Source organism: Danio rerio, chromosome 25 (assembly GCF_052040795.2).
Source record: "Danio rerio strain M-AB ecotype USA chromosome 25, GRCz13ab, whole genome shotgun sequence".
NCBI lineage: Eukaryota > Metazoa > Chordata > Actinopteri > Cypriniformes > Danionidae > Danio > Danio rerio.
In genome coordinates, this window is record NC_141045.1 from 1695001 (window position 1) to 1722692 (window position 27692).

At 36.6% G+C, this 27692-nt stretch overlaps 2 protein-coding genes and 1 long non-coding RNA gene across 7 annotated transcripts in view; 2 read left to right on the plus strand and 1 right to left on the minus strand.

Annotated features, from left to right (window-relative positions):
* Positions 1 to 3212: 3212 nt before the first annotated feature.
* On the plus strand, positions 3213 to 8746 carry si:ch211-284k5.2. 4 transcript variants are annotated; one of them, XM_087311655.1, is made up of 6 exons: positions 3462 to 3928; positions 4530 to 4610; positions 6895 to 7013; positions 7779 to 7964; positions 8056 to 8097; positions 8186 to 8746. In XM_087311655.1, the coding sequence occupies exons 1-5, from the start codon at positions 3836 to 3838 to the stop codon at positions 8063 to 8065; spliced, it is 489 nt and encodes a 162-aa protein (XP_087167781.1). In that variant the 5' UTR covers positions 3462 to 3835; the 3' UTR covers positions 8066 to 8097; positions 8186 to 8746. The 4 variants fall into 4 exon arrangements, with proteins under 4 accessions (XP_087167780.1, XP_087167779.1, XP_087167781.1 ...); XM_087311654.1 differs by having other exon boundaries at positions 3213 to 3928; positions 8056 to 8746; XM_087311653.1 differs by lacking the exon at positions 8056 to 8097 and having other exon boundaries at positions 3295 to 3928; positions 7779 to 7962; positions 8565 to 8746.
* A 4872-nt stretch (positions 8747 to 13618) lies between these two features.
* On the plus strand, positions 13619 to 27150 carry LOC141380857 (uncharacterized). The gene is made up of 3 exons (XR_015526113.1): positions 13619 to 13731; positions 22890 to 23006; positions 26629 to 27150. It is a non-coding gene; the product is annotated as an uncharacterized LOC141380857 (long non-coding RNA).
* Positions 16296 to 27692, minus strand: part of LOC101882451 (neuronal acetylcholine receptor subunit alpha-7) — a 33189-nt gene continuing 21792 nt past the window's right edge. Inside the window, exons 7-10 of one of the 2 annotated variants that reach the window (XM_087311536.1) lie at positions 26638 to 26832; positions 22945 to 23031; positions 20872 to 20981; positions 16296 to 18036 (exon numbers count right to left, since the gene is read on the minus strand). In XM_087311536.1, coding sequence (XP_087167662.1) covers positions 17455 to 18036; positions 20872 to 20981; positions 22945 to 23031; positions 26638 to 26832 — 974 coding nt within the window. In that variant the 3' untranslated portion in view covers positions 16296 to 17454. Of the gene's footprint in view, positions 18037 to 20871; positions 20982 to 22944; positions 23032 to 24148; positions 24612 to 26300; positions 26833 to 27692 lie in introns of those variants that run through there. The other variant, XR_015525992.1, reaches the window with a different exon arrangement.

Consider the following 27692-nt stretch of genomic DNA (forward strand, 5'->3'; position numbering starts at 1 on the left):
GTGTGTGTGTATGTTTTATGGCATATCAGGGCTCAAATGTGTAAAATGACAGGTATTATGAGGACAAGATGGATTATGAGGACATTCATTTATTCTACTTTGGCTTAGTCTCTTATTTATCAAGACTTGCCACAGCGGAATGAACTGCCAATTATTCCAGCTTATGCAACATGCCGCAACCCACTACTGGGAAATATGAGGACATTGAAGATGTCAAAAGGCTTATAAATCATACAGAATGTGTGTGTTTTTTTTTTCGTGAAGTACGACTGCAAAAACAATGGAAGCCTTTGGAATGTCCCCACAACTCACAAAAACAAACCTGTGTGTGTGGTTGCGTGACATGTCAGGAAACAAATGTGTAAAATGTCATCAGTATGTTGTTGGTATTACAAGGGCAAGGTGAATCACGAGGACGTTCATTTATTCATTTTACCTTGGCTTAGTCTGTTATTTATTAACTGTTGCAACAACGGAATGAACCGTCAACTATTCCAGCATATGTTTTACACAGTGTGTGCCCTGCCAGCCGCAACCCAGTACTTTTTTTTTATTCATGGCAGTTGCTAGAGCTTCACGGGTGATTGCTAAGGATTTGCTAAGATCGTTTATAATAATGGTTGTTGCTAGGGTGTTTCTATGGGTTCACTGTGGTTGTTATGGTGTTGTGGGTGGTTGCTAGGGTGCTCATGGTTGCTATCTGAGAGTTGTTAGTGTGTTCCTAGTGGTTCACTGCAGTTCCATGGTGTTGTGGGTGGTTGCTGGGGTGTCCATGTGGGTTTACTGAGGTTAATAGGGTGTTGTGGTGTTGTGTTTGGTTGCTAGGGTGTTCCTGTGGGTTCACTGTGGTTAGGGTGTTGTGGGTGGTTGCAAGGGTGGTAGCATGGTTGCTATCTGAAAGTTGCTGCTAGTGTGTTCCAAGTGGTTCATTGCAGTTACCATGGTGTTGTGGGTGGTTGCTAGGGTGTTCCAGTGGGTTCACTGTGCTTGTTATGGTGCTGTAGTTGGTTGCTAGGCTGTTTCTGTGGGTACACTGTGGTTATGGTGTTGTAGGTGGTCGCTAGGGTGTTCCTGTGGGTTCACTGTGGTTGTTATGGTGTTGTTGGTTGCCAGGGTGTTCCAGTGGGTTCACTGTGCTTGTTATGGTGCTGTGGTTGGTTGCTAGGCTGTTCCTGTGGGTTTACTGTGGTTATGGTGTTGTAGGTGGTTGCTAGGGTGTTCTTGTGGGTTCATTGTGGTTGTTATGGTGCTGTGGTTGGTTGCTAGGGTGTTCCAGTTGGTTCACTGTGCTTTTTATGGTGCTGTGGTTGGTTGCTAGGCTGTTCCTGTGGGTTCACTGTGGTTATGGTGTTGTAGGTGGTCGCTAGGGTGTTCTTGTGGGTTCACTGTGGTTGTTATGGTGCTGTGGTTGGTTGCTATGGTGTTCCAGTTGGTTCACTGTGCTTGTTTTGGTGCTGTGGTTGGTTGCTAGGGTGTTCCTGTGGGTTCACTGTGGTTGTTATGGTGTTGTTGGTTGCTAGGGTGTTCCAGTGGGTTCACTGTGCTTGTTATGGTGCTGTGGTTGGTTGCTAGGCTGTTCCTGTGGGTTCACTGTGGTTATGGTGTTGTAGGTGGTCGCTAGGGTGTTCCTGTGGGTTCCCTGTGCTTGTTATAGTGTTGTTGGTTGCTAGGGTGTTCCTGTGGGTTCACTGTGGTTATGGTGTTGTAGGTGGTCGCTAGGGTGTTCTTGTGGGTTCACTGTGGTTGTTATGGTGCTGTGGTTGGTTGCTATGGTGTTCCAGTTGGTTCACTGTGCTTGTTTTGGTGCTGTGGTTGGTTGCTAGGGTGTTCCTGTGGGTTCACTGTGGTTGTTATGGTGTTGTTGGTTGCTAGGGTGTTCCAGTGGGTTCACTGTGCTTGTTATGGTGCTGTGGTTGGTTGCTAGGCTGTTCCTGTGGGTTCACTGTGGTTATGGTGTTGTAGGTGGTCGCTAGGGTGTTCCTGTGGGTTCCCTGTGCTTGTTATAGTGTTGTTGGTTGCTAGGGTGTTCCTATGGGTTCACTGTGGATCTTATGGTGTTTTGCGTGGTTACTAGGGTGTCCATGTAGGTTTACTGTGATCTTCATGGGGTTGTGGGTGATTGCTCCTATGGATTCACTGTGGTTGTTATGGTGTTGTGGGTGACCAATTTTCTGTTCTCAGGAGAAAGCTCATTCACAAGCACACACACAAACACACACACACACACACACACACACACACACACACACACACACACACACACAGACACAGACACACACACACACACACACACACACACACACACACACATCAGTCAGAGGGACCTAACAATTGATTTTATGGCAAGAAAAAAACAAAGAGCCTGGAAAAGAAAGGTCCTGTTCCAAAATCCACAAGCCCAGTTTTTAAGTCAGTGATCTAAAAACACCCGAGACACTCAACAGAAACTCAATACAGAACACAGTCAGGGATTTGTGTAAATTTCAATGATAATATTGCTAAAATTAATATTATAATGCTCAAATTTGCATACACACAGACACTGCAATGAAAACATTCGATTTCATGTCAAAACTACAATATTTTTTAGATTTAATAAGTGTACTGTTGCCTTCCTTAGCCATAATCTTATAAGAGGGCAAAAATACACCTTTGCATACACACTTGAACACTACTATATTGTACTGAATGAAGCTGAATAATGAAAAACACGTTACATTATTTGACTGTTCAACATCAACAGGTTACACACTTAACGTGATTGCTCTCAAACAGTCCGCACTGCCTAATACTTCATGAAACTGTATGAACAAATAAATAAACCAGAACATAATGTAGCATAAATACCCCAGATTCCCCTCTTTTTGGGTCTGTTTTCACGCTTTGTGTCGATTTATGTGTTTATTTTGATGGCGAAGCGGTGCTGTAATGAGGAAAGGCTGGAGCTTGAATGAGGGAGTGTCGCCATCTTGCGGTGAAGACCGGAAACACGGTAAAGTCACATAGCATCATTTTTGTTACACAATAATTAATAAATTATTGTACAGCAATGATTAATATTTTTCATTTATCTGAGTTTTGGGGTAGAGGTTAATAAAATACAATTTAATGCATAATTTAATAGTTAATACGAGTAATGATATCATGTTTTTACATTCATTTTCACCACCAGTGCATCCAATATCAGTTACATATATCAATTTTTCACATTCAGTTAAATTCTCTGTGATTTAAAGACAAGCCCTGCATTTCAGAACAGCGGAAACCCAAAATTCCCAAAAAACGGAAACCCAAAGTTTGTGAAGCTTTGACTGTACACGTTTATTAGTTCGAACATGTTAAATGAAGTTGTGAAGTGAATAAAGGGAATTTAAGATGCTTTTAAGATATTTTAAATTAGGTCGTCCACGTCTAAAGGCCTAAATTGTGCATCTTAATTAATGAAAAACATTTTCCGGTTTGCAGTAAAGCCCGCGAAAAGTGTCTCGCTTACCTCATTTACAAAAAATGTATATATATTACCCGAAATAATCACAAATACAACACTTACATATTTTAAAACTTTACAATAACATAATATTTTTATTAGCTATATTTATTTATAAAACGGCTGCAGTATACGTTTCAGAAATACTTTTACCATGCTGCTCTGTAAACAACATACGTGTGTAAATAATGCTGTTAATGTTGCCGAGCGTGGTTACTAAGGATGACCCACAACTCTTTTAATATTTAATATCGCCCAATCAGCGTCAATGAGCGGAACTGGAGGCTGAATAAACAGAAAGCAGCAGCAGAAGGATCCGTTTATTTGATTATTATTGGTTTATTTGAGATGTACAAGTCTTACCAGCCGCTCAAACCCGCGACCAACAAATTCCTGCAGCAGAAATGGGACCAAACACAATACCAAGAGCACAGAAACAAGGTCTGGGCCAGATTATTATCCAAAATACTGTTTAAAACGAGCTTCATGAAGTATTTTTGTCTAGTTTTAAAACATTAAGTTCAATTGAAATGAGAAATGAGGTTACTAAATGTATTGTCAATAATGTTTACTTTTAAATATACAGTTGATACAAACGTATTAGCCCTCGTGAGAAATTAATGGTTTTGAAATATTTCGCAAAGTGCAATTTAAAGGCTTAACTAGGTAATTTAGGCAAGTTAACAAAATGTTCTTTTTCCAACAACAGAACAAACCACTGTCATTCAACAAGGAGGCAAATAATTTTGACCACAGAGTTTTTACATTTTTAAAATATGTTTTCATATATATTGCAGCCAAACTGCAGAATTTCTCCAGAAACAAACATGTAATGCTGTGAGCAATGTTTAACAGCACTTGGGAAATACTTGAATTAAAATTAATATTTCACAGGAGGGCAATAACTTGGTCTTTAACCCTAATTTTTATGCTGTGTTATGGGGAATTTGAAGTGTCTGGATCAGTAAAGACTGCAAAAGTATTAGTGCAATTCTGTATTTAGAGTTGAAGTGATGAAGGTGTCTGTGTTTGTTTTTCTAAGGTGAAAGAAGCCTCACCTGTTGTGGACACTAAAGGCATCCAAACACCTGCTCATGTTCAGCACAAACTGAAGAAAGTGCAGGTGAACATTCATTCATTCATTCATTCATTCATTCATTCATTCATTCATTCATTCATTCATTCATTCATTCATTGATTCATTCAGCTAGTCATTCCTTTAGTCAGCCATTCATTTATTCAGCTAGTCATTCATTCATTCAATCATTTATTCAGTTAAACATTCAGTCATTCATTCAGTCAGTAATTTCTTTTGTCATTCACACATTCAGTCGTTCATTCGGTTATTTATTCAGTCACTCACTCATTAATTCAGTCACTTATTCAGTCATTCATTTAGTCATTTATTAATTCATTCAGTCACTCATTCATTTAGTCATTTATTAATTCATTCAGTCATCCCTTTAGTCATTCAGTCAATACCTCATTCAAGACAGTCATTCATTCAGTCACTCACTCATTCAGTCAGTCACTCACCCATTCATTAATTCACTCATTCAGTTATACATGGTCATTCACTCATTCAGTCAGTCACTCACCCATTCATCAATTCACTCATTCAGTTATACATTGTCATTCACTCATTTAGTCAGTCACTCACCCATTCATCAATTCACTCATTCAGTTATACATTCAGTCACTCACTCATTCAGTTATACATTCAGTTACTCACTCATTCAGTTATACATTCAGTCACTCACTCATTCAGTCAGTCACTCACCCATTCAGTAATTCACTCATTCAGTTATACATTCAGTCCCTCACTCATTCATTCAGTCACTCACCCATTCAGTAATTCACTCATTTAGTTATACATTCAGTCACTCACTCATTCAGCCATTCATTCAGACACTCACTCATTCATTCAGTTATACAGTCACTCACTAATTCAGTTATACATTCAGCCATTCACTCATTCATTAGTCACTTATTCATTCATTCATTTATTCAGTTTTACATTGCTGCTCATTCATTCAGTCACTCACTCATTCAGTTATACATTCAGTCACTCACTCTGTCATACATTCACCCATTCATTCACTCATTCAGTTATACATTCAGTCACTCACTCATTCAGCCATTCATTCAGACACTCACTCATTTGTTAAGTAATAAATTGACACTCACTCATTCAGTTATACATTCAGTCATTCATTCAGTCACTTATTCATTCATATATTCATTTATTCAGTTTTACATTGCCGCTCATTCATTCAGTCATTCACTCATTCAGTTATACATTCAGTCACTCACTCTGTCATTCATTTACCCATTCATTACTTCACCCATTCAGTTATACATTCAGTCACTCACTCATTCAGCCATTCATTAAGACACTCACTCATTCATTCAGTTATACATTGACACTCACTCATTCAGTTATACATTCAGTCATTCATTCAGTCACTTATTCATTCATACATTAATTTATTCAGTTTTACATTGTCGCTCATTCATTCAGTCATTTAGTTATACATTCAGTCACTCGCTCTGTCACTCATTCAGCCATTCATTAAGACACTCACTCATTCATTCAGTTATACATTCACTCGTTCATTCAGTCACTCACTCACTAAGTCACTCACTCATTCAGTTATACATTCACATACTCATTCAGCTATACATTGTCACTCTCATTCATTCAGTCATTCATTCACTCAATTAGTCATTAATTTGTTCATTCAGTTACTCATTCATTCATTCACTTATTCATTTATTAATTTATTCAGTCACTCACATATTTATTTATTCATTCATTTATATATATTATAAACAAAAAAAACTACACATTAATTTCCTGTCAAAATAAAAAGTTCTCGTGTTAGTTTACGGATGAATTTAGACTCAATAACTGCACTCAAAAATTAGATTCAGATTTACATGAACTGTATTATTTTAAACTAAAAAAGGATCCCCCTAGAAACATTCGGGAAATTTCATAATTAAAAATAATTGGCAAAATAGCAATGAATTCTTAAGCACTCGGCAAATACTAGTTATTAAGTTGTTAAACAGTGCCATTTGCCATTTCTTTGTAAATATTTTCAAAATCGAGCACATTTCTTTATACAATTTTTTTTTATTACTAAATAAATAGTTTAATTCCGTTTTATTTCACATGACGTTTCAAGTCACGTGTTTGCCTTTGCTTTTTCTGAATCTTTGTTTCATTATTACTGAATGAACTGACAAAAAAAAATCTAGGGTTTAAACTATCTGAAATTTAATACGATCACATTAGGTCATAACAATGATTTTTGCTCATCAGCCAATCAGAATCAAGCATTCAACAGACGTGTGGAGTATGACTAATGTAACTCTATGGTAAAGTGTGCTGTTGTTTTCAGATGCAGGAGGAGAGACTGTCCATCATCGAGAGAGACAATCGTCTGCTGTCCTCCAGACTGAACATCATCAGTCGCTCTAAAGGCATCGTGGACCACTGGAATCATTCCTCACGTTGCAGGTGTGTGTGTGTGTGTGTGTGTTTATATTGATTAGTGTGGATGTGACCCGGTTGGCGGCTGTTTATCTGAGAAGGGTTTCGGGTTTTCTGATCTCCGGCTGCGTCTCATATCATCTGGAACTGACAGGCTGAATCTTTAATGCTCTGCTGTTGACAAAGACAGTATGAATTATTGAGAGACACATAACCTGTTCTCCATCACACCTGGGGATCCGGAGACTACAGCTTTAGCTGGAGCTCAAATACATCGCCAGAAACGTTCGGTTTTTGTAGGTTTATTCATTCATAATTTTAATTTTTTTTGGCTTAGTCCCTTTATTCATCAGATCAGAGGTTACCACAGCAGAATGAACCGCCAACTATTCCAGCATATGTTTTATGCAGCGGATGCCCTTCCAGCTGGCATCACGGTAGTGAATGGGTAGCACAATCGCCTCACAGCAAGAGGTTGCTTGTTCCAATCCTGGCTAATTCAGCTGTTGTTTCTGTGTGGAGTTTGCATGTTCTCCCCGTGTCGGCGTGGGTTTCCTCCGGTTTGCTCCACAGTCCAAACACAAGCGCTATAGGGTAATTGGATAACTAAATTGTCTGTGGCGTATGTGTGTGAATGCAAGAGTGTATGGGTGTTTTAGCTGGAAGGGCATCCACTGCGTAAAACATATGCTGGAATAGTTGGTGGTTCATTCCGCTGTGGCCACCCCTGATAAATAAGGCGCTATGCCGAAGGAAAATGCATAAATTAATAACGATTTCACCATTTTCCAGTCTGAACGCAGAGAAGCGGAGAGAGAATCTTCTTCAGGTGACGAACGAAAACCTGGCGATTTACCAGCGAATCACGACGCAGAAATCAGACTACAGGAGGGAACTCTGGGAAAGCGACTGGGAGAAAGTAGAGCGCAGGAGAGACGACATCGCCCGATACCCACGAGGACTGACCAGCAAACAGGTGTGATCACAATTCACAAACAATTAAAAGAGTTTCTGTCATCCTTTACTCACCTGTTAGACTGACCTCCTTCTGTCCGACCCTTTTCACAAGACGGTCATGACACGTTTAATGGAATATAAGCAGCCTCTAATGGTGAACATGAATTAATCCTATTGTTTATAATCAGACTTGATGAATGAAACACTTTGATTGACATTCTCCCTTTATATGATGTCATCAGAGAGGGAAAGCCCCGCCCACTAGTGCCTGTCTCTCCCTCATTAGCATAAACAGCAGCCCTGAGTGAGAAGCAGCCGTCTGTCCATTAGCCATTAGAGTGTTTGAGCTGCTGAAGATAATGCCAGCATAGACTCAGAGGATTATAGATGTGGAGTTTTAGATGAAACAGCAACAGGAGAGACATAGACTGACACTGAAGCACACCTGACTAGCACCGAGAACACAGCTAGACCTGTTTTCAATCTGCTGCATTAACAGTTATTTTTTTTACAGTGTACTTAAGTTTAACTGCGACTTGTGTGAGGAGCTTCTGCATTATTTCCATGATATAAATAGAAATGTTACAGAATATCTCAACAAAAATGTCTGTTGTCCAGCAGAAGGCAGGGAAGACGGTGCAGTTTAATGGAAAATCGTGTGAACGGAGGGAGAGTTCGTCCAGCGGTGTTGAAGACGAGTCGACAAGCACAACTGAAGATTAATAAGTCAACCAATTACTGCAAACGAGCACTAATTAACATCAGAATATTCAAATAAACTCACCTACTGCTGCATAAATGAAGAGGATGTTCAGTTTCTGTGTACTAAAACTCTTGATCTTGATGTTTAGAGCAAGAATAATTTCATTAAGTTATTAAAAGTCTCTACACTGTGAAGAATTTAATGACAGAGTCAAGACAACAAATTTTTGTGTTGCTTTAATGTAGTTTTATAAGTTAACCCTTATGTATTGAATTGACTGTCGTTATGTTGGTGGGTGTTTTAGCCCCATTGACTCCCATTATAATCATGTTTTTTTAATGCAAAGCCATGACAGCATATAATCATGCATTTTTGATTTATTTAAATATTTATATATATATATATATATATATATATATATATATATATATATATATATATATATATATATATATATTTATATATAACATACATGCATTAAAATAGTTACAAATATAGTGCACATAAAATATAAAAAATAAAAAATATTAAATATCACATGCATTTTCTGCAAAATAATCAAAAGCAAAATAAACATAAATTTTTTTTAAATAAATAAAATTTAAAAATAAAATATAATAAAAAATGTTAAAAAAAATAAATAAATAAATAAAATGTTACATGCATCCTCCAATAATATAATCACAAATAAAACAAACAGAAAATATTTTTAAATAAATAAAATTAAAAAATAAAATATTACATGCATCTTTTGATAAAATAATCACAACTAAAGCAAATAGAAAATATTTAAAAAGAAATAAAATGAATAAATAAAATATGACATACATCTTCTGATAAAATATTAACAAATAAAACAAACATGAAAATATAAAAAATACAAATACATAAATAACAATTAAACTAAACGTAAATAAATAAATAAAATTTTAAATGCATTTTCTAATAAAATAATCACAAATAAAACTAATGTAAAAAAATGTAATATTACATAAGTAAATCACAAATAAAATGAACAGAATAATAATAAAAAAATATTGAATAATTATTACAAGCATTTTCTCATAAAATAATCACAACTAAAATGACGGTAAAATATTTAAAAATAAAATATATACATAAAAAATGTCACGTGCATCTTCAAATAAAATTAATCACAAATAAAACGAACGTAGAATATTTTTTAAATAAATAAAATATTAAATGGATCTGATAAAATACAAATAAAACGAATGTAATATATATATATAGAAAAAATGACATGCATGATAAAATAATCACAAATCAAGCTAAATAAAAAATTAAAAAAATAAATAAAATATTACATGCATCCTCTAATAAAATAATCACACATAAAACAAACAAAAATTATTTATAAAATATATTATATATTACCTACCTTTTGATAATATTACAATGATTTCTAACTTTAGATGCTTTAAAGGAGTCTTGACACTATTAGCACACTTTAAAATCCCACACTGACCTTAGGTTATGAAAAATCAGCCTCTGAGAAGCATTTTCCTCATTGCAGAGCATCCATCATCCACCGGAGGGCAACACAAGCATGTTTATCAGGTAAATTAAATGTCCTTCTGAAGCCTGGAAATGAAAGAGAAGCAGAAACTGATAATAAACGGAGTTGTTTATTGCTGTGCGTACAGTCTGCGTGAAGATGATGGAGGACTGAACCTCAGGCTGACGCAGAGATTTCAGCCTCTACATCTTTATTAATCAACAATATCTCTGTGCAGTGTTTTTTGAGGACGGCCTTGTGTTTTATTGCTCTGGTTATCTATTAAAAGCATTTTCCAACACTGAAATCTGTCACAGTGTGAATATCCCAAAACATATGCTCTCCTTTCCATGCAGAGCCATAAAACATTAAAGTGAAATAAAAAATGCATGAAGACTTGCATTCAAAAGGTTTTGAAATGTTTTCAAAAGAAGGCTCCTTTTAAGTGGCAAATATCATTTTCAACTGTGAAATATTATTATAAAAATGAGCTGTTATCTATGAGAATATACAGTATAATGCAGATTTATTCCTGATTTAAAACGCTGAATTTTTCATCATCATTACTGCAGTCGTCAGTGTCACGAGATCCTTCATTTTAATAATATATAGCCTATGTTAATCAAGAAATATTTCTGCATGACGTGAAAAATGAAATCTATTTTAATAGTGTACATTGCTAGTCTTAAAAAGAGAATTCACCCAAACATGAAAATAAACTCACTATTTACTTACATTTGAAGAAAGCTATAAACCTGTAACCATTGACTTCCATAGGAAAATCAAATATGAAAGTCAATGGTTACAGGCTTCTAGCATTCTTTAAAATATCTTCCTTTGTGTTAAAAAGAACTAAGTTTAAGGTGAGCTTTTAGGTTCAACTTTAAGGTAAACAATCAACAATAACCCACTGAAAAATCAGCATGTTTTGTCAATCTTTAATCAAAATCTGACCGTCTGCTTCTGCTCTGGAAAGACAGTCCTTCTCTGATGACGTCAGTTGGAAAGATTGGCTGAAGTATGCGTAGCCACGCCACTCCTATAGTTTGCTGAGGTACATAGATATTTACATTAGATGTCGCCTACGCTGTTGTTGTCTATTGGATGGAATGCGTCAATAGAGCCGCCATTTTAGTACAGGGTAGCGCTCCTTCGAAATGAATATTGAACCAAGGTGCAGTGGAGGACTGGCCATCCAGAGCCAGAGATATACACATATATCTATGATCGGGAGTTTTCCTGCTGGTCAGTATGCAAATATTTTTTTAAATTACGAAAATGATCATTGTACATCACTTCTACATCAATGGATTAGTGACCGCACAGGCATTGCCGACAAAAAGTGTGTTTGTGTGCATAGAAATGTATTATCCTCCCTCCCTGTTAAAATTCACTTAGCCGAGAATAATAGAAGTTTAGCACCGGAGCATCTTGTTGTCATATTTCCATTGTTTTGCTTATATTATTCAACAAAACTAGCATAAGCCTAGTATTTACTGAGTTGGTGCTACTTTGCCTTATGGTAAGCGCAGTAGGTGACTATTATCATCAATAGCCGTGAGCTCAAAAGTTCGTAACAAACAAAAACGAATCATAATCTTACCTATGAGATGTCCTGCCTCTGTGCTTTGTTTTCTTTGTTTGCTCGTTACTACACCTGTACACAGCGCAAAAATACAGCATCTTTAGATTTTCTTTAGTGCGACTGAATGACTTTTGTCCTGGAAGCACTGTACAAATACGGCAGCTCTATTGATGCATGCTCAGCATCTGTATGCGATATAGTGTATATATCCAACACAATCTCACAGCAATTCGTAACTTTTTGACTTAGTGGCTAATTCGTATGAATTCGTTTGATCTAATTTGTACAATTTAGTATGATTTGCTCATCCCCCAATGACGGTCGGGTTTAGGGGTGGGGTTAAGTGCCACGCCTCCTTTTTAAAATCGTACAATTTCGTATGACTGAACTCGTACAAATTCGTACGAATTTACGGCTGATATATCTATGGCTGAGGTTAAGGTGAGAGGAGAAGCGCAAAAATAAAGTCCCACCTCCAACTCAATATTTATTTTGTATATTATTTATTTTTAGGGGTGGACTTTTTATAGATTTTAATTTTCTGGATTCTATGATGACTACAATGTTCCACATCAAAACTCATTGAAAACAGAATTCGCTTGTATAGTTATAAAAATGTCTTTTCCGTCACTTTTCACATCTTAAATTCTAGGTAGAAGAATACAATTCACAAACTGGGAATTGTGAAGGAAATACATGCGTGTAAATGAAATATGACCTTATACGCAATTTTAAGTTCGCAACTTGAGAATAAATGTCTAAAACGTGAGATGTAAAGTCAGAATTGCCTTTTATTTTGGAGAACGCTAATCGAGTGTGTTAATAAACAAAACCCTTACAAAAAGTAGGCCTACTGCAGTTTTTTTTACTGCCATTTTTTAAAGGAATACTGCAGATTTAGTTAAATTCTGAAAAGTGCAGTTTTTTGGACACGAAAAAACGGCATTATTTAAGTATATTGGAGTATTACTGCAATGCAACTGAAGTACTACTACACTGAAAAAAAGTGTTGCATGCAGAACTGTTGCAAACAATTTATTTGTGTTGAATGTAACAAACAAATTAGGTTTAATAATGATCAACCTAATTTGTTTGTTTATATTCAGCCCAAATAAATTGTTTACAACCACTTAACATAAAAAATTGAGTAAATCCAAGGAACCATTTTTGAATAATTTTTTTTCAGTGTACAGTACAACAACTGCAATAGAACTGATGTGATACTACTACTATAATGAAGTACAACTACTGCAATGAATGCTAGTACTGAAGTACTACAACTATTATAATGCAGTACTGCTATTGCAATGCAACTGAAGTACAACTACTACTTTTCCTGCTCAGTGGACAATAGTTTCCAAACGAGGTTTCAGTACTTCAGTTGTATTGCATGTATTCTATATGACTTTTCAGAAGTATAACTAACTACATAAATACATCTACAATACATAATACAACTTAGTGTACTATAATTATGCACCTAAGTGCAATACAATACAGAACTTATCACTATATATATATTTCCCCTCTTACTGATTTAATGTTACTTCAGTTGTACTGCAGATTGTATTGCTGTTGAACTTTATTGTATTGTAGTTGATTAACTGTGTTTATACTTGACTGTATTGCAATTTAGCAATTGTTTTTAATTTTACTGCAGGTATACTTACTGCTGTTGTACTGCAGTTATATATGTAAGTGAACACTTGCCGGTTAAACTGCTGTGAGGGATCATTCAGCAAAACAGACGTCTGCAGGTCCATCTGGAAGATTTCCTCAAAGTTTATCAGAGTTTCGTTGCATTAGCACTGCCAAATTTCCCTCAAAATGTGCTGATATTGATGCATAAGCTCGTCAAGCGTATAACGTGACTGACCTGGCCAATCAAAACAAAGTGGGCGAGGCTATTCGGAGATCACAAGCGTTAAAATTCGGCGCGAAATTGAAAAATTCGGCTTCGTTTGTAACGGTCAACAGGCGTAAGGTAAGAGCTGTTTTATTATATTTATGAAAGCTATCAATAGTAATAGGCCATTATATGATGCGTGAACTATACACAGTGTTTTTCAGCCAACGAACTTCAGGTGAAAGCTTTATATGACTATTTTAAATTGCATAAGGTTACTTTTACAGCATAGATGTTGTAATGTAATTCAAATACAATCATTTAAATAGACTTAAGCGTCCATTTGGTTGTTAAAACAAAGATGAACAACCGCTTAAACGCAGGCGCCGTCATTAGAGCAGGCTAGCGTGGAAATTCTAAAATAAACGTAGATAAGTAAACGTAAAAATTCGGTGCAAAATTCGAAACATTCGGTCTGTTTTTAACGATCAAAAGGCATAAAGTAAAAAATGTTATATCTCAGCTGTTTTATGATATTTATGAAACCCATCCACAGTAATAAGCTGTTATGTGATGCAAATTATTGGATTTTTAGTCACATTTCGTTATTTGTAATTGATAATATGCTGAATGAATTGCGTTTTTGATTCAAAACAGAAGACAATGTGGCCTATTATGTGATAATTCAATTATTAAATACAAGCTTAAATTTATTTAAAAAGAACTTATACTTTAACAGTAAAATGAAAAAAAATGCTGAATTTTTTACTTGAAATAAAAATTCTCATAATTCGTGCTTGCATTAATATTCTGCTCGCGAATTAACCTGAATTCAGTCTATTCCTCAGTCAAAGATGATCAAAAGACTTCAGAAGATTTGACAAAATATGTTTTGACACTAAGGTGTGCTTTTATGTGAAAATAAATGATTGTTGCATGCAGTATTGTTGTGCAATTGACTTGGTATGAAACGCTGCAACTCAAAGCTTCTGAAATCTCTCCACCACAGCTCTCTGAAGCACATAAAACAGAATCTTTTAATAGGAAAATACATTTATTTATACAAGGTTCACAGACCGGCACAGGAGACCTGAAAGATGATGTGATGCTGGGAAACGGCCATAAAACTGGAAAAGATAGACTTCTTAAAAACCTAAATTCTATGCTTAATAATGTAATAATACAAGTGTGTTCATCTGCTGTTTGCTACCAAGACTGAAATGATGAAGTTTCCATTTAAAACAGCACATTTGTGAGCCTATCAAGCCTGAATAACAAGTAAACATGATGCTGCAGGGTCCAAAACAGGTTTCATTTGAATTTTAATTCAATTTGTAATGAAAAGTGCTGTATTAATTTAGAAAAGAGCTCAAAAGCAGCAGTTCCACTGGACTTTACACTAAAACACATCAAACACTTCAACACCCACATGAAAACAGTCATTAAAAACCTACAGAGGACACGATGGAAATATGTATTGCTGTTTATAAGATATTATCTGTGCAAATATCTATGAATTTAAAGACATGAGCTCAAACCAGCATGTTTGCCCAACACAATCTCACAGCAATTCGTAACTTTTTGATTTAGTAGCTAATTCGTACGATCTAATTTGTAAAATTTAGTACGGTTTGCTAATCCCCCAATGACAGTTGGGTTTAGGGGTGGGGTTAGGTGACACGCCTCCTTTTTAAAATCGTACAATTTCATACGACTGAACTCGTACGAATTCGCCACTAAACTGGCAAAATGTAAAATACTTACTTTTCTCATGAGATCAGGCTGGTTTGCCTTATGATTTGTGTTCATGGCAGGTTATTTTACACATGATAAATGAGTAATAAAGGTTATCATATTACTATTATGGCTGAGCAATATAGGAAATATATATATATATATATATATATATATATATATATATATATATATATATATATATATATATATATATATAAATTACAATACAAAAAAACATACTACATTTTCCTACACAATATTTTACTTCAACATTTGAATACATATAAACATTTTGAAATGCAAGAAATCAATTAATTAACATTTAATTCATTTTACGACAAACTCGTTTACATTTAAATTAAATTACTAAACTACTAGTGTTATTAGCAGTAATGCCACTTGTTTATATCAATTATGCTAATAAATAATCTCACGCAGTAGTAAATAAAATTAAACTGCATAAAATCATTGCGATACTTGTTGCTTATTTTATTACAAACTTGAGATATTGCTATTCGATATATTTATTATATGTGTAGTTAGCATCATAGTTGCGCACCTACTTAGTCATAATGTATGTAAAATGGCTACATTATTTAAATCGTTCAGCCACATTTTGGAGTGACACAAAACAAAAACATAATAATGGCATTAAACTGAGGACGAGGAAAATGAGGACAAACAAAACGTGCAAAAACGTTACAATAATACTTAATTTTCACCAGCAAAATAAAATTTGATAGATCACTCATCACTATTTAGCATGTCAAATTAGCATTTCTATTACGGTTCTATCCAAATAATATTGGTTGTTGAGTGTGCAAAAACGTTAAATAACGAGGTATTTTTGGTAAAATCGTTTGGCATGATATGAAAACAGAAAAAAACTAATTTTAAGAATTTGGAAATTTGGTGACGATATCAAGATTTAAAAATGTAGAACTGCATTAGACAATTGACCAGTATTTGCTGCACAAATTTTCAAGTTTTTTTTTTTTTTTTGGTTGTGAAATTGTTACGGCAATTTACTGCATATCTTCCGTAAGTTTGTCTCATTTACAAAAACTCATTCATGGAAATAAATTGAAATAGTACAATAAGGAAGATACCTGTGAATAAAAAGTGCATACAATCTTTGTAATACTCATTTTCGTCAGTAAGATCAAATTCGGCATTTCGCTCAGCCCTAGTTAGTATCATATATGAAGTCCAATAGCAGTATACAATAAATAAAATAAAATATAATAAAATTTCTAAAAAAATTGGCACCAACATCAGTATCTCAATAGTGCAGAGGATGGTAAAAATGGAGAATGCCAATAAACACAAATGGCCGATTATCGCCGCAAACTTTCATTCGTTACACACACTTTCATCCACATCCTGGTTGTAAAATCGTTTAGCGATATATCTCACTTCCTCCATAATTTTGGCTAGTTCTACTTCTAATAAACAAATTAAATGTGCATTTTTTTACTAAAACATAAAGACTTCTGTAAAAATTTTGAAGTGACACAAACGAATCAATGAATCAACATTCAATTGATTTATCAACATAAACTCATTCATGGAAATAAATCTAAAAACTATGAGGAAGATGAAGTGAATAAAAAGTGCATTACATCGTAATACGAATTTTCATCAGCAAAATCTAATTCAGCATTTCGCTTAGCCCTAGTTAGCATCATATATGAAAGTCCAATCCCAGTAAAAAAATAAAAAATAAAAAAAATAAATAAATAATCAGATGAAAAAATGGCTTCTAAAAAATTTGGCGTCAACATCAAGATCCCATTAGTCCAGAGGATGGTAAAACTGGAGAACGCCATCAAACACAATTGATCGATTACCGCAGTCACAAACTTCTATTCGTTACACACATTTTCGTCTGCATCCTGGTTGCGAAATCGTTTAGCGATACTTCCTCCATAATTTTGGCTAGTTCCAGTTTATATAAATACTAAATTGAGGAAAATAAAGTGAATAAAAAGTGCATAAAACTTTTTAATACAAATTTTCGTCAGCAAAATTAAATTCGGCATTTCGCTCAGTCCTAGATAGCATCATACATGAAAGCCCAATCCCGGTATACAATAAATAAATAACTAAAATAAAATAAAATAATCAGGTGAAAAAATCTTTCGAAATGGCTTCTACAAAATTTGGTGCCGACATAAGGATCCCGATAGTGCAGAGGATAGTAAAAATGGAGAATGCCATTAAACACAATCGATCGATTACCGCCGCCGCGAACTTCCATTCGTTACACACACTTTCATCCGCATCCTGGTCGCGGAATCGTTTAGCGATATATCTCACCTCCTCCAAAATTTTGGCTAGTTCTAGTTCCAATGTCCCGCCCACAATCCCACTTGTGACCCCGCCCCTGATCTGAGCCCCACCCCCAAACACAGGCATCGTTGCTCCCGGCAACAGCACGTCATCTTCACTGTTGGCCATCAGTCGGCTGCAGAGGACGCTGTGCGATTCGTGTGCCGTGTAGTGGACGCCTTCCATCCCTCTGAAGCCAAAATAAAGCATGTTCCCGCCGGCGGCCTGCAGCGCCCCCTGGCTGACCGACAGCTCCACGCTGGACACACTGCTGCGACGGGCTGGTTTATTATGGCAGGCCAGACGAATTCGGTCCTCGCCGGGACGCCGCATACGGAGAAACCACGCACACCAGTTCAGGAGCAGAACACGTGTCTAGATTAAAAAAACAGACACACACACACACACACACACACACACACACACACACACACACACACACACACACACACACACACACACAAGCAAGAGTCTCATTCATCCATGCTTGATTAGCTCAGCAGTATTATTTGCATAACTCAGAGATTCGCTGAGTCAATATGACTGAATCAATTAAGGTGACTCATCATCATGCTGTTGGGGTTTTCCGGAGGCGTTCGCTGCTTTACTCACAGTGCACAGCATAAATGAGTACATTCATATTTTCATCAATTCTCAATGAATATAGACCACATGTAAACAAAACAGTTTTATTAATCAGTGATATATTTATTAAAATAAGAGTTTGGTCTTCTAACATCCTTATGAATAGGGAAATAATACATTTAAATGTGTTTCCCAGAACTGGGTGGCAGTTGGAAGGGCATCCGCTATGTAAAACATATGGCAGAGTAATTGGCGGTTCATTCCACTGTGGCGGCCCCTGATAAATAAGGGACTAAGCTGAAGGAACATGAATGAATGAATACATTTAAATTCAAATGAGATTTTGGGGAAGAAAATAATCAACTAGACAATTTCAACTAAATGTAATGACTTTTAAGGTTGTCTTGATTTATTAAGTTATTCCAATTTAATAACATTTTATTTAATATGTTTCACTATATGCATTGGGTTGTACTTATTTTTGCATCATCATCTTAAGCTGTTTTGTTAGATCAGCTCCAGTTTTGTCTTTGTTACTGACTAATTTAATGTACGTGCACAAATATATTAGTATAAAGCATCCTGTAGGAAATATTACAGGAGGGATCTGTGAGGGCATGAACTCATTTATGCCTGGAACTGTATTTATTTACTATTGCAAACAGCATGCCGTCATATATTCATGCATGTCTTTGTATTTTTTTGCTACAAAAATGTATTAACTTCTTGCATGGAGCAACTCTCTGTTTCAATTGGACTTTTCCCCCATTTATAATATTGTGTATTTAATGTAACTCACAACTTTTGCTACAAAAGCTGTACTGTACACCATATCAAAAGTTCTACCAAATAATATATAAATATGGGCGACAACATGGCTCAGTGGTCTGCTGTAACTACTAAATTATTTCTTAGATTTACTTGATTTGCATCCTGTTTTAAACTAATACATTATTATCACTTTAAATTGGGGTTTTCCTTCTATAGGAACTCGCATTAATTATTTATTTATTCATTCATTCATTCATTTTCCTTCAGCTTAGTCTCTTTATTCATCAGGATCACCACTGCGGAATGAACCACCAACTTAACCAGCATATGTTTTACAGAGCGGATGCCCTTCCAGCTGTAACACACTACTGGGAAACACCCATACACACACACACACACACACACACACACACACACACACACACACACACACACACACACACACTCTGCAGCCAATTTAGTTGATCAGTTCCCCTATAGCGCATGTGTTTGGACTGTGGGGGAAACCGGAGCACCCGGAGGAAACCCACAACAACATGGGGAGAACATGCAAACTCCACACAGAAATGATAACTGAGCCAACCGGGACTTGAACCAGCGACCTTCTTGCTGTGAGGCCACAGTGCTAACCACTGCGCCGCTGTGCTGCCTTTAATATTAGCATCTTAATTCTTCATAAATCTTCATGAATCTTGTGATTGCTGCGTCCTTCTAATTGGTGCTTGAATATTGTAATTGACGACACGGCAGGCCTGACACATGCGTCTTAAAGCAAAAAATGGACATGAGTATTTGATGTGTGCGATGTAAAGAGTGTGCCCAGAAGACAGATTTGGGGAAAGTGTGTTTCCGAGTGTCGCGTCTCATGCATTTAGTATAAATCTGTGCTGGTGTCCGGCAGTGATTCAGATTCACAGCACGCCGTCGCTGAAGGAGAACTGAAAACACTCTCTGACCTTCAACACCGAATGCAGACGCTGAGAAAACTGAGCTGTTTACTCCGGTTATAATACTAATAACACTACAGAGTAATGCAGTAAACCATAAAAAGTAATAGGAAATTAATGCACAATAACAAGTATATATTAATAAGGATGATCCATGCTTTCATGATGTTGAGGCCAAATTGTGAGCCGAGCATCCGAATGTGTCAGCAGAAATGGAGACTCATCAGAGCAGCAACGTTTCTCCAATCTTCTATTGTCCAGTTTTGGTGAGTCTGTGTGAATTGTAGCCTCAGTTTCCTGTTCTTAGCTGACAGGAGCGGCACCCGGTGTGCTCTTCTGCTGCTGTAGCCCATCCATCTCAAGGTTGGACGTGTTGTGTGTTCAGAGATGCTCTTCTGCAGAGCTCGGTTGTAGCGAGTGCTTATTTGAGTTACTGTTGCCTTTCTATCAGCTGGAACCAGTCTGGCCATTCTCCTCTGGCATCATCAACAAGGCATTTGCGCCCACAGAACTGCCGCTCACTGGATATTTCCTCTTTGTCGGAGCATTCTCTGTAAACCCTAGAGATGGTTGTGCGTGAAAATCCCAGTAGATCAGGAGTTTCTGAAATACTCAGAGCAGCCCGTCTGGCAGCAACAACCATGCCACATTCAAACTCCCTTAAATTCCCTTTCTTCCCCATTGCTCGCTCTGAACTGCAGCAGATCGTCTTGATCATGTCTACACGCCTAAATGCATCGAGCTGCTGCCATGTGATTGGCTGATTAGTAATTTGCATTAACGAGCAGTTGGACAGGTGTACCTAATAAAGTGGCCTGTGAGTGAATATGATATATGTAAAGAAATATCAACTTTATAGGGGCATGCATATATAGGAGTGTTTATTTGTCTTGATCCATTATCTTACCCATTTGGGCATCTTCGCTCCGTCTGGATCATGATAGTGATACTGCAGCACCAGCACTGTAGCGATCACTGACAGGCCCACAATCACCATCGTGGTGGCAAAATACTGAGCTGAAACACACACACACACACACACACACACACACACACACACACACACACACACACAGAGACAGAGTTAGACACGCAGAGAGTCACAGATACACACATACACACAGACATGTGAATTGGGTAGGCTAAATTGGCCATAGTGTATGAGTGTGAATGATTGTGTGTGTGGATGTTTCCCAGTGATGGGTTGCAGTTGGAGGGCCATCCGCTGTGTAAAAAACGTCCTGGATAAGTTGGCGGTTCATTTCACGGTGGCGACTCCGGATTAATAAAGGGACTAAGCCGACAAGAAAATGAATGAATTAGAGTATGCCTATAGAATGTCCTCATAAACCACAAAAACCAAACTGTGTGCATGTATATGTGTGTGTGTGTGTGTGTGGCATTCTTGAGATCTTCAGTCATGTGTGTCTGAAAGGAAAATGTGACCATTATAAAAAAGAAGGCTTCAGTTAACACACACACACACACACACACACACACACACACACACACACACACACACACACACACACAAACACAAACACACCCTAAATCCGAGACAAGAACCTTTAAATATTTTCACTTAAATATTTCACATCATCTGTTAAATAATTTTTAATTATTTAAAAGATTTTATCTACAGAAAAGTGAAAAAGTGTGTGTGAAATGCACACTTAAAGTTGATCTACTTTACAATTAAATGTTTAATTCAATGCAAGACTCGTTTAATAATAATAATAGTTATTATTATTATTAATAATAAACACTTTTATAAATACAATGCACAAAAAGTAAAGATAGAAATGAATAATTCTAAATAATTATTCTTAATTATAATCTATCATAATTCTAAGCAACAAATGTATTAAAATATTACTACAATTGTTACTTAAAATTAAAAATATGCAGTTCAGAAAAAATATTTGATGTATTAATAATTATTAAATTATTTTACAATTACTAACTATACAAATATTAAATACAATTTACTTATAATTATAATTAACGGATTACCTATATACAGTTGAAGTCAGAATTATTCGCCCCCTTTTGATTTTTTTTTCTCTTTTAAATATTTCCCAAATGATGTTTGACAGAGCAAGGAAATTTTCACAGTATGTCTGATAATATTTTTTCTTCTAGAAAAAGTCTTATTTGTTTTATTTCGGCTAGAATGAAAGCAGTTTTTAATTTTTTAAACACCATTTTTGGGACAAAATTATTAGCCCCTTTAAGCTATTTTTTTTCGATAGTCTACAGAACAAATCATTATTATAGAATAACTTGCCTAATTACCCTAATCTGCCTATTTACCCTAATTACCCAAGTTAAGCCTTAAATGTCACTTTAAGCTGTATAGAAGTGTCTTGAAGAATATCTAGTCTAATATTATTTACTGTCATCATGCCAAAGAGAAAATAAATCAGTTATTAGAGATGAGTTATGACAACTATTATGTTTAGAAATGTGCTGAAACAATCTTCCCTCCATTAAACAGAAATTGGGAATAAAAATAAACAGGGGTGCTAATAATTCAGGGGGGCTAATAGTTCTGACTTCAACTGTATATAATAAACAAATAATGCAAACATCCAGCAGCCTGAACATTCTGCTAAACGTCTCTCCTTTGCTGAAAGTCAAGCCGAATCTTCAAAAATGAGGTTATGAACTCATAATCCTGTGAAAATCCTCTCTGGTGTCTGTCATTGTTTGATGGTTTTTCTCAGTAATGGAGCTTTGGGGAACAGACAGATATCAGCGGGGGGCTTTTCACCTGTAAAGACGCCCCATTTCAGCATGAATGATGGCTCTGGTCTCCAGCTGGCCCATTCATGGAGGATTCATAAGCAGGAATAGGACGTTAATGTGATGAATGCAGTTCGCTGTGTCTGAGTTTCAGGGTCTCTCATCCTTTTAAACCCACAGATCAACATAAAGCCGAAGCACCACCCTCTGAACCGTGATTGACAGGTGGACTCACCAATCAGAGGCACCGAGTCGGAGGTGGCAGGCATGATCTCAGCCACCAGCAGCATGAAGACGGTGAGTGACAGCAGAACTGTGATTCCTGGCAGAAAAAACAAACAAACAATTATTCAAATCTGAATGGTCTTCATTCATTAATGCAGAAGTGTCCAAACTCCTGGAGGGCTGCTGTCCTGCATGGTTTAGTTCTGACTTTCTTCAACACCCCTGCCAGGAAGTTTTTAGTATACCTAGAAGAGCTTGATTAGCTGGTTTAAGTGAGTTTAATTGGGGTCGGAACTAAAATATGCAGGACACTGGCCCTCCAGGACCGAGCTTGGACACCCCTGCATTAATGCATCTTAAATCTGTGTACAGATGCACATGAACTAAATTACTTCAAAATACTAAACAGCCTACAAGTATGTTATTTAAACACATGTTTATGTACAAATGTTTACTTGCAATTATATATTATATAGATAATACTACATATAGCACATATATTATACATATTTTATTATATAAATATAATAAATATATTCATATTGAGTACTATATTATTATGTATTAATAATTTATTAATATATAATTATAATTTATAAAAACTATATTATTATGACACTATATTATCTTATTTAGTCCTTTTTATTTATATTAGAATTAGTTTACGACTAAATAATAATAATATAGTATGTTTTATTAATAAAATAATATAGTATATAGTATATTTTACATTTAAATATAGAAATAAATCAAATCAATCCTAAATAATTTGATGCTATATATTTAAAAAAAATACATTTAATAATAATGATTAAATATAGAAATATAATACTGTATATTTAATATTTAATGCGTTACTACTATTTAGATTGACAATATAATAACACTAAATATACAAATATCGTATGCATTTTATTTCATTGTCACATTTAACTCTTTAAAATATGTATTAATATTATTGTAATAAGCAACAAAAATCAAATTAAATCAATGTTTATATGGAAATGTTGTAAACTATTTAAGGTTGAGAATTATTAATACATCTAATTATTTGTTGAACTGCAGTATAGTATAGACTGTGGCAATTCTGAATGGAGCCAGTGGATTTAAAATGCAATAATGTGATACACAGAGAGTCAAGCGATGCCGCCCACACACACACAGAACTAAGACAGCATGAAATTAAAGACACACACTGCGCTTTAGACACTCACATATTGCAAAATCAGCTGCTCTTGTTTGCGGTGTTGAAACTCATTTATCAGCGAGCACCACCAGTGAGATTAGAGATTACTCAGGAGAAACTCTCTGTTAATCCCATTACCATCAGAGATATTCTGTGTTCTGCAGGGGGCTCTTTTACTTTTATCACTGCTTTTCAATAAAGATGAAGTGCACAGAGCAGGTTTAACAACAAACATTAAAAAACTAAAGCACGAACTGAAGTTAAATGTACAGTCGAAGATTATTCGCCCTCCTGTGAATACTTTATATCAAATATTTCCCAAACAGATTCAGGAAATGTTCACAGTATGTCTGATAATATTTGTTCTTCTGGACAAAGTCTTACTTGTTTTATTTCGGCTAGAATAAAAGCAGTTTTAAATTGTAAACACCCTTTTAGGGCCAAAATTATTATTCAAAAGAAGGCAATGATTCGCACTCAATTGCTTCGTACTGTTTTTATTTGTACTTTTTCTTACATTTTACGGTCGATAACAGACTGTCTGTTATCACATGTAAAATGTAAGAAAAAGTAAAAATAAAAACAGTACGAAGCAATTGAGTGCGAATCATTACCTTCTTTTGAATAATAGTAACGATAAGATTAACGCACCAAACCAAAGAAGTAACTAAAAAAACCGCAAGCGCGCAGGACAAACTTCAGTAACTCTGCACACAAAATTATTAGCCCCATTAGGCAATATGTGTTTCTTCTAGTTTTATCCAAGTAGCCGAAAGAGTCAACCTTTTCATGTAGCACCGTGATGTTATCCGAACATGTGGAAAGAGAATGTCCATATCCTTCACCGTACTTTTCAATGTCAATATTTCAGTTTGCTTCGATACCATCGTGTTAGAGAATTCCGCCTTCACGGCTTGAAGTTCACTTTTGATGGTCGATAAGTCATCGCTAGGCCCACACGGAATCTGCGGAATCTGATTTTCAGCAGAATTCCGCAGATTTTCAGCAGAATTCCGCAGATTTCTGCAGATTTTTAGCCCATTATTAATTCTGTTTATTTACTTGAGTAAATGTGTAAAACTGAATTTATTCAGTTTTTATTCAGTAATTTATTACTTTTTATTTAATATATTACTTATGATACTCCGCAGGATACTCCCAAAATAATTCCGCAGAAATCCGCAGATTTTTACCAAAATTCTACGCAGAATTCTCCCGCCAGGTTTTAGCCCGAACCCGACCGCTCCCGCTTATATTAAGCATTTGTTGTCCCGCTGCCCGCCCCGCCCCGTTTTCTACCCGCCGCGCCAGATCCCGATAAAGAGCGGGAGAACAAAACCGAAAATCACCCAGCTATACAGTCCAGACAGCCTATAACAAGCTGTCTGTATAAACACACACAGCACCAAGCACACACACACACAGACAAAGCTCTCTCTCTCTCATTCGCGCGCGCACTAACACACACACATAAGCACCAAGCACACACACAGGCAAAGCTCTCTTTCTCTCTCATTCGCGCGCGCGCGCACTAACACACACACACACACACACACGCACAAACAAGCACCAAGCGCACACACACTGGCAAAGCTCTCTCTCTCATTCGCACGCGCACGCACTAACACACGCACACACACACACACACACACACACACACACACACACACACACATAAGCACCAAGCACACACACACAGGCAAAGCTCTCTCTCGCTCTCATTCGCGCGTGCACACACACACCTCTCATTCGCGCGTGCGCACACATACACACACATACACACAGCAACAAACAACCTAAACACAGCATCGCGCTATTTCATTTACACACATACATTCGCTCGGGAGTCGGGAGCGATGTTGCTAGACAGCCCGCTCCCGTCCCAAATTAAACCCGTTACCGACCGCTCCCGCGAGTTATTCGGAAATTTATTCAAACCCATTCAGACCAAATGCAGACCTCTAGACCGTAGTTCGGAGCTAAATATTTCTGATGGCTGTGTGTTAGCCCCTTTATTGCCTTTAGGTTTTCATCTTCGTTGTACTGAATTAGTTTAACATGAACTCCGTTAGGCACAATTATCTGCGACACTTGATATTAGGTAAAAATGTGCATTAATTCTGAAAAATTAGCAAATTCTGCAGAACATCCTAGCGAACACATCCTACTCCATAGCTCACCTAACCGGAAGTTGCATTATTTGTTTCTGACTGTCTCTAGAGCAAACCACTGTTATACAATGACTTGCCTAATTACCCTGACTTTACCCTAATTACCCTAGTGAAGCCTTTAAATGCCACTTTAAGCTGAATACTAGTGTCTTAGAGAATATCTAGTGTAATATTATTTACTGTCATCATGACAGAGAGAAAAGAAATTAGCTGTTAGAAATGAGTTATTAACACTATTATGATTAGAAATGTGTACTGAGGGCGAATAGTTCAGGCTTCAGCTGTATTTTATGTGTGAATGTAACTTTTTCTGATGTAATATTAATGTGTTTTGCAGGCGTCTCACCCAGTGATATCTTCTCTCCAGAGTCGGCGGGCAGCAGGAACACCAGCAGAGCAAGAGTGGAGATCAGCACACACGGGATCAACAGATTCAGCCCGTAGTACAGCGTCCTCCGCCTCATGACAACGGTGAAGGTGACGTCAGGGTACGGTTCCTTACAGCAGTCGTAGAACTTCTCATTCCTCCTGCCCGGCACCTCTGCAACACACAGACACAGGTCAGGACAACACAGCCGAGCAAATGCATAGCAACATTCAAGCAAATATATAGCAGCACCCTAGTGACCACCCATAGCACCCTAGCAACTGCACAATTAAACACACAAGAAACTTCATAGCAACCCCCGGTTACCACCCACAACTGCATAGTAACAGCCTGGTAACCAAATAGAAACACATATGAAACTTCATAGCAACACCCTGGAAACCACCCATGACACCATGCCATCTGCACAGCAACACCCTGGTCTCCAAATAGGAACACACAAAAAAACTCCATGGAAACACCCTGGTAACCAAATAAAAACACACAAAAAAATGTCATGGCCACACCCTGGTAACCGCCCATAAAAGCCTATAAACCGCACAGCAACACCAAGGTGACCAAAGAAGAACACACAAAAAAACTGCATAGCAACACCCTGGCAACCACCCATAAAACCCTAGCAACTGCACAGCAACACCCTGATCACCAAATAAAAACACAAATGTTTTCATAGCAACACCCTGGTTACCACCCACAACAACCTAACAACTGCACAGCAACACCCTGGCCACCAAATAGGAACACACATAAAAACTGCATAGCAACACCCTGGCAACCACCCATAACACCCTAGCAACTGCACAGCAACACCCTGATCACCAAATAAAAACACAAAACTTTTTCATAGCAACACCCTGGTTACCACCCACAACACCCTAACAACTGCACAGCAACACCTTGGTAACCAAAAAGAAACAAACAATAAACTTTATAGCAACATCCTGGAAACCACCAATAACATCCTAGCAACTGCACAGTAACGGCTTGAAAACCACAAAGGAACATCCAAACAA

What these genes read in the sequence shown, in the direction of transcription:
- si:ch211-284k5.2 (XM_087311652.1), top strand. Translation starts at nt 3,836, where the DNA reads ATGTACAAGTCTTACCAGCCGCTCAAACCCGCGACCAACAAATTCCTG. An exon ending in ACAAACTGAAGAAAGTGCAG is followed by an intron (nt 4,611 to 6,894) that starts GTGAACATTCAT and finishes TGTTGTTTTCAG; the next exon opens with ATGCAGGAGGAGAGACTGTC. An exon ending in AATCATTCCTCACGTTGCAG is followed by an intron (nt 7,014 to 7,778) that starts GTGTGTGTGTGT and finishes ACCATTTTCCAG; the next exon opens with TCTGAACGCAGAGAAGCGGA.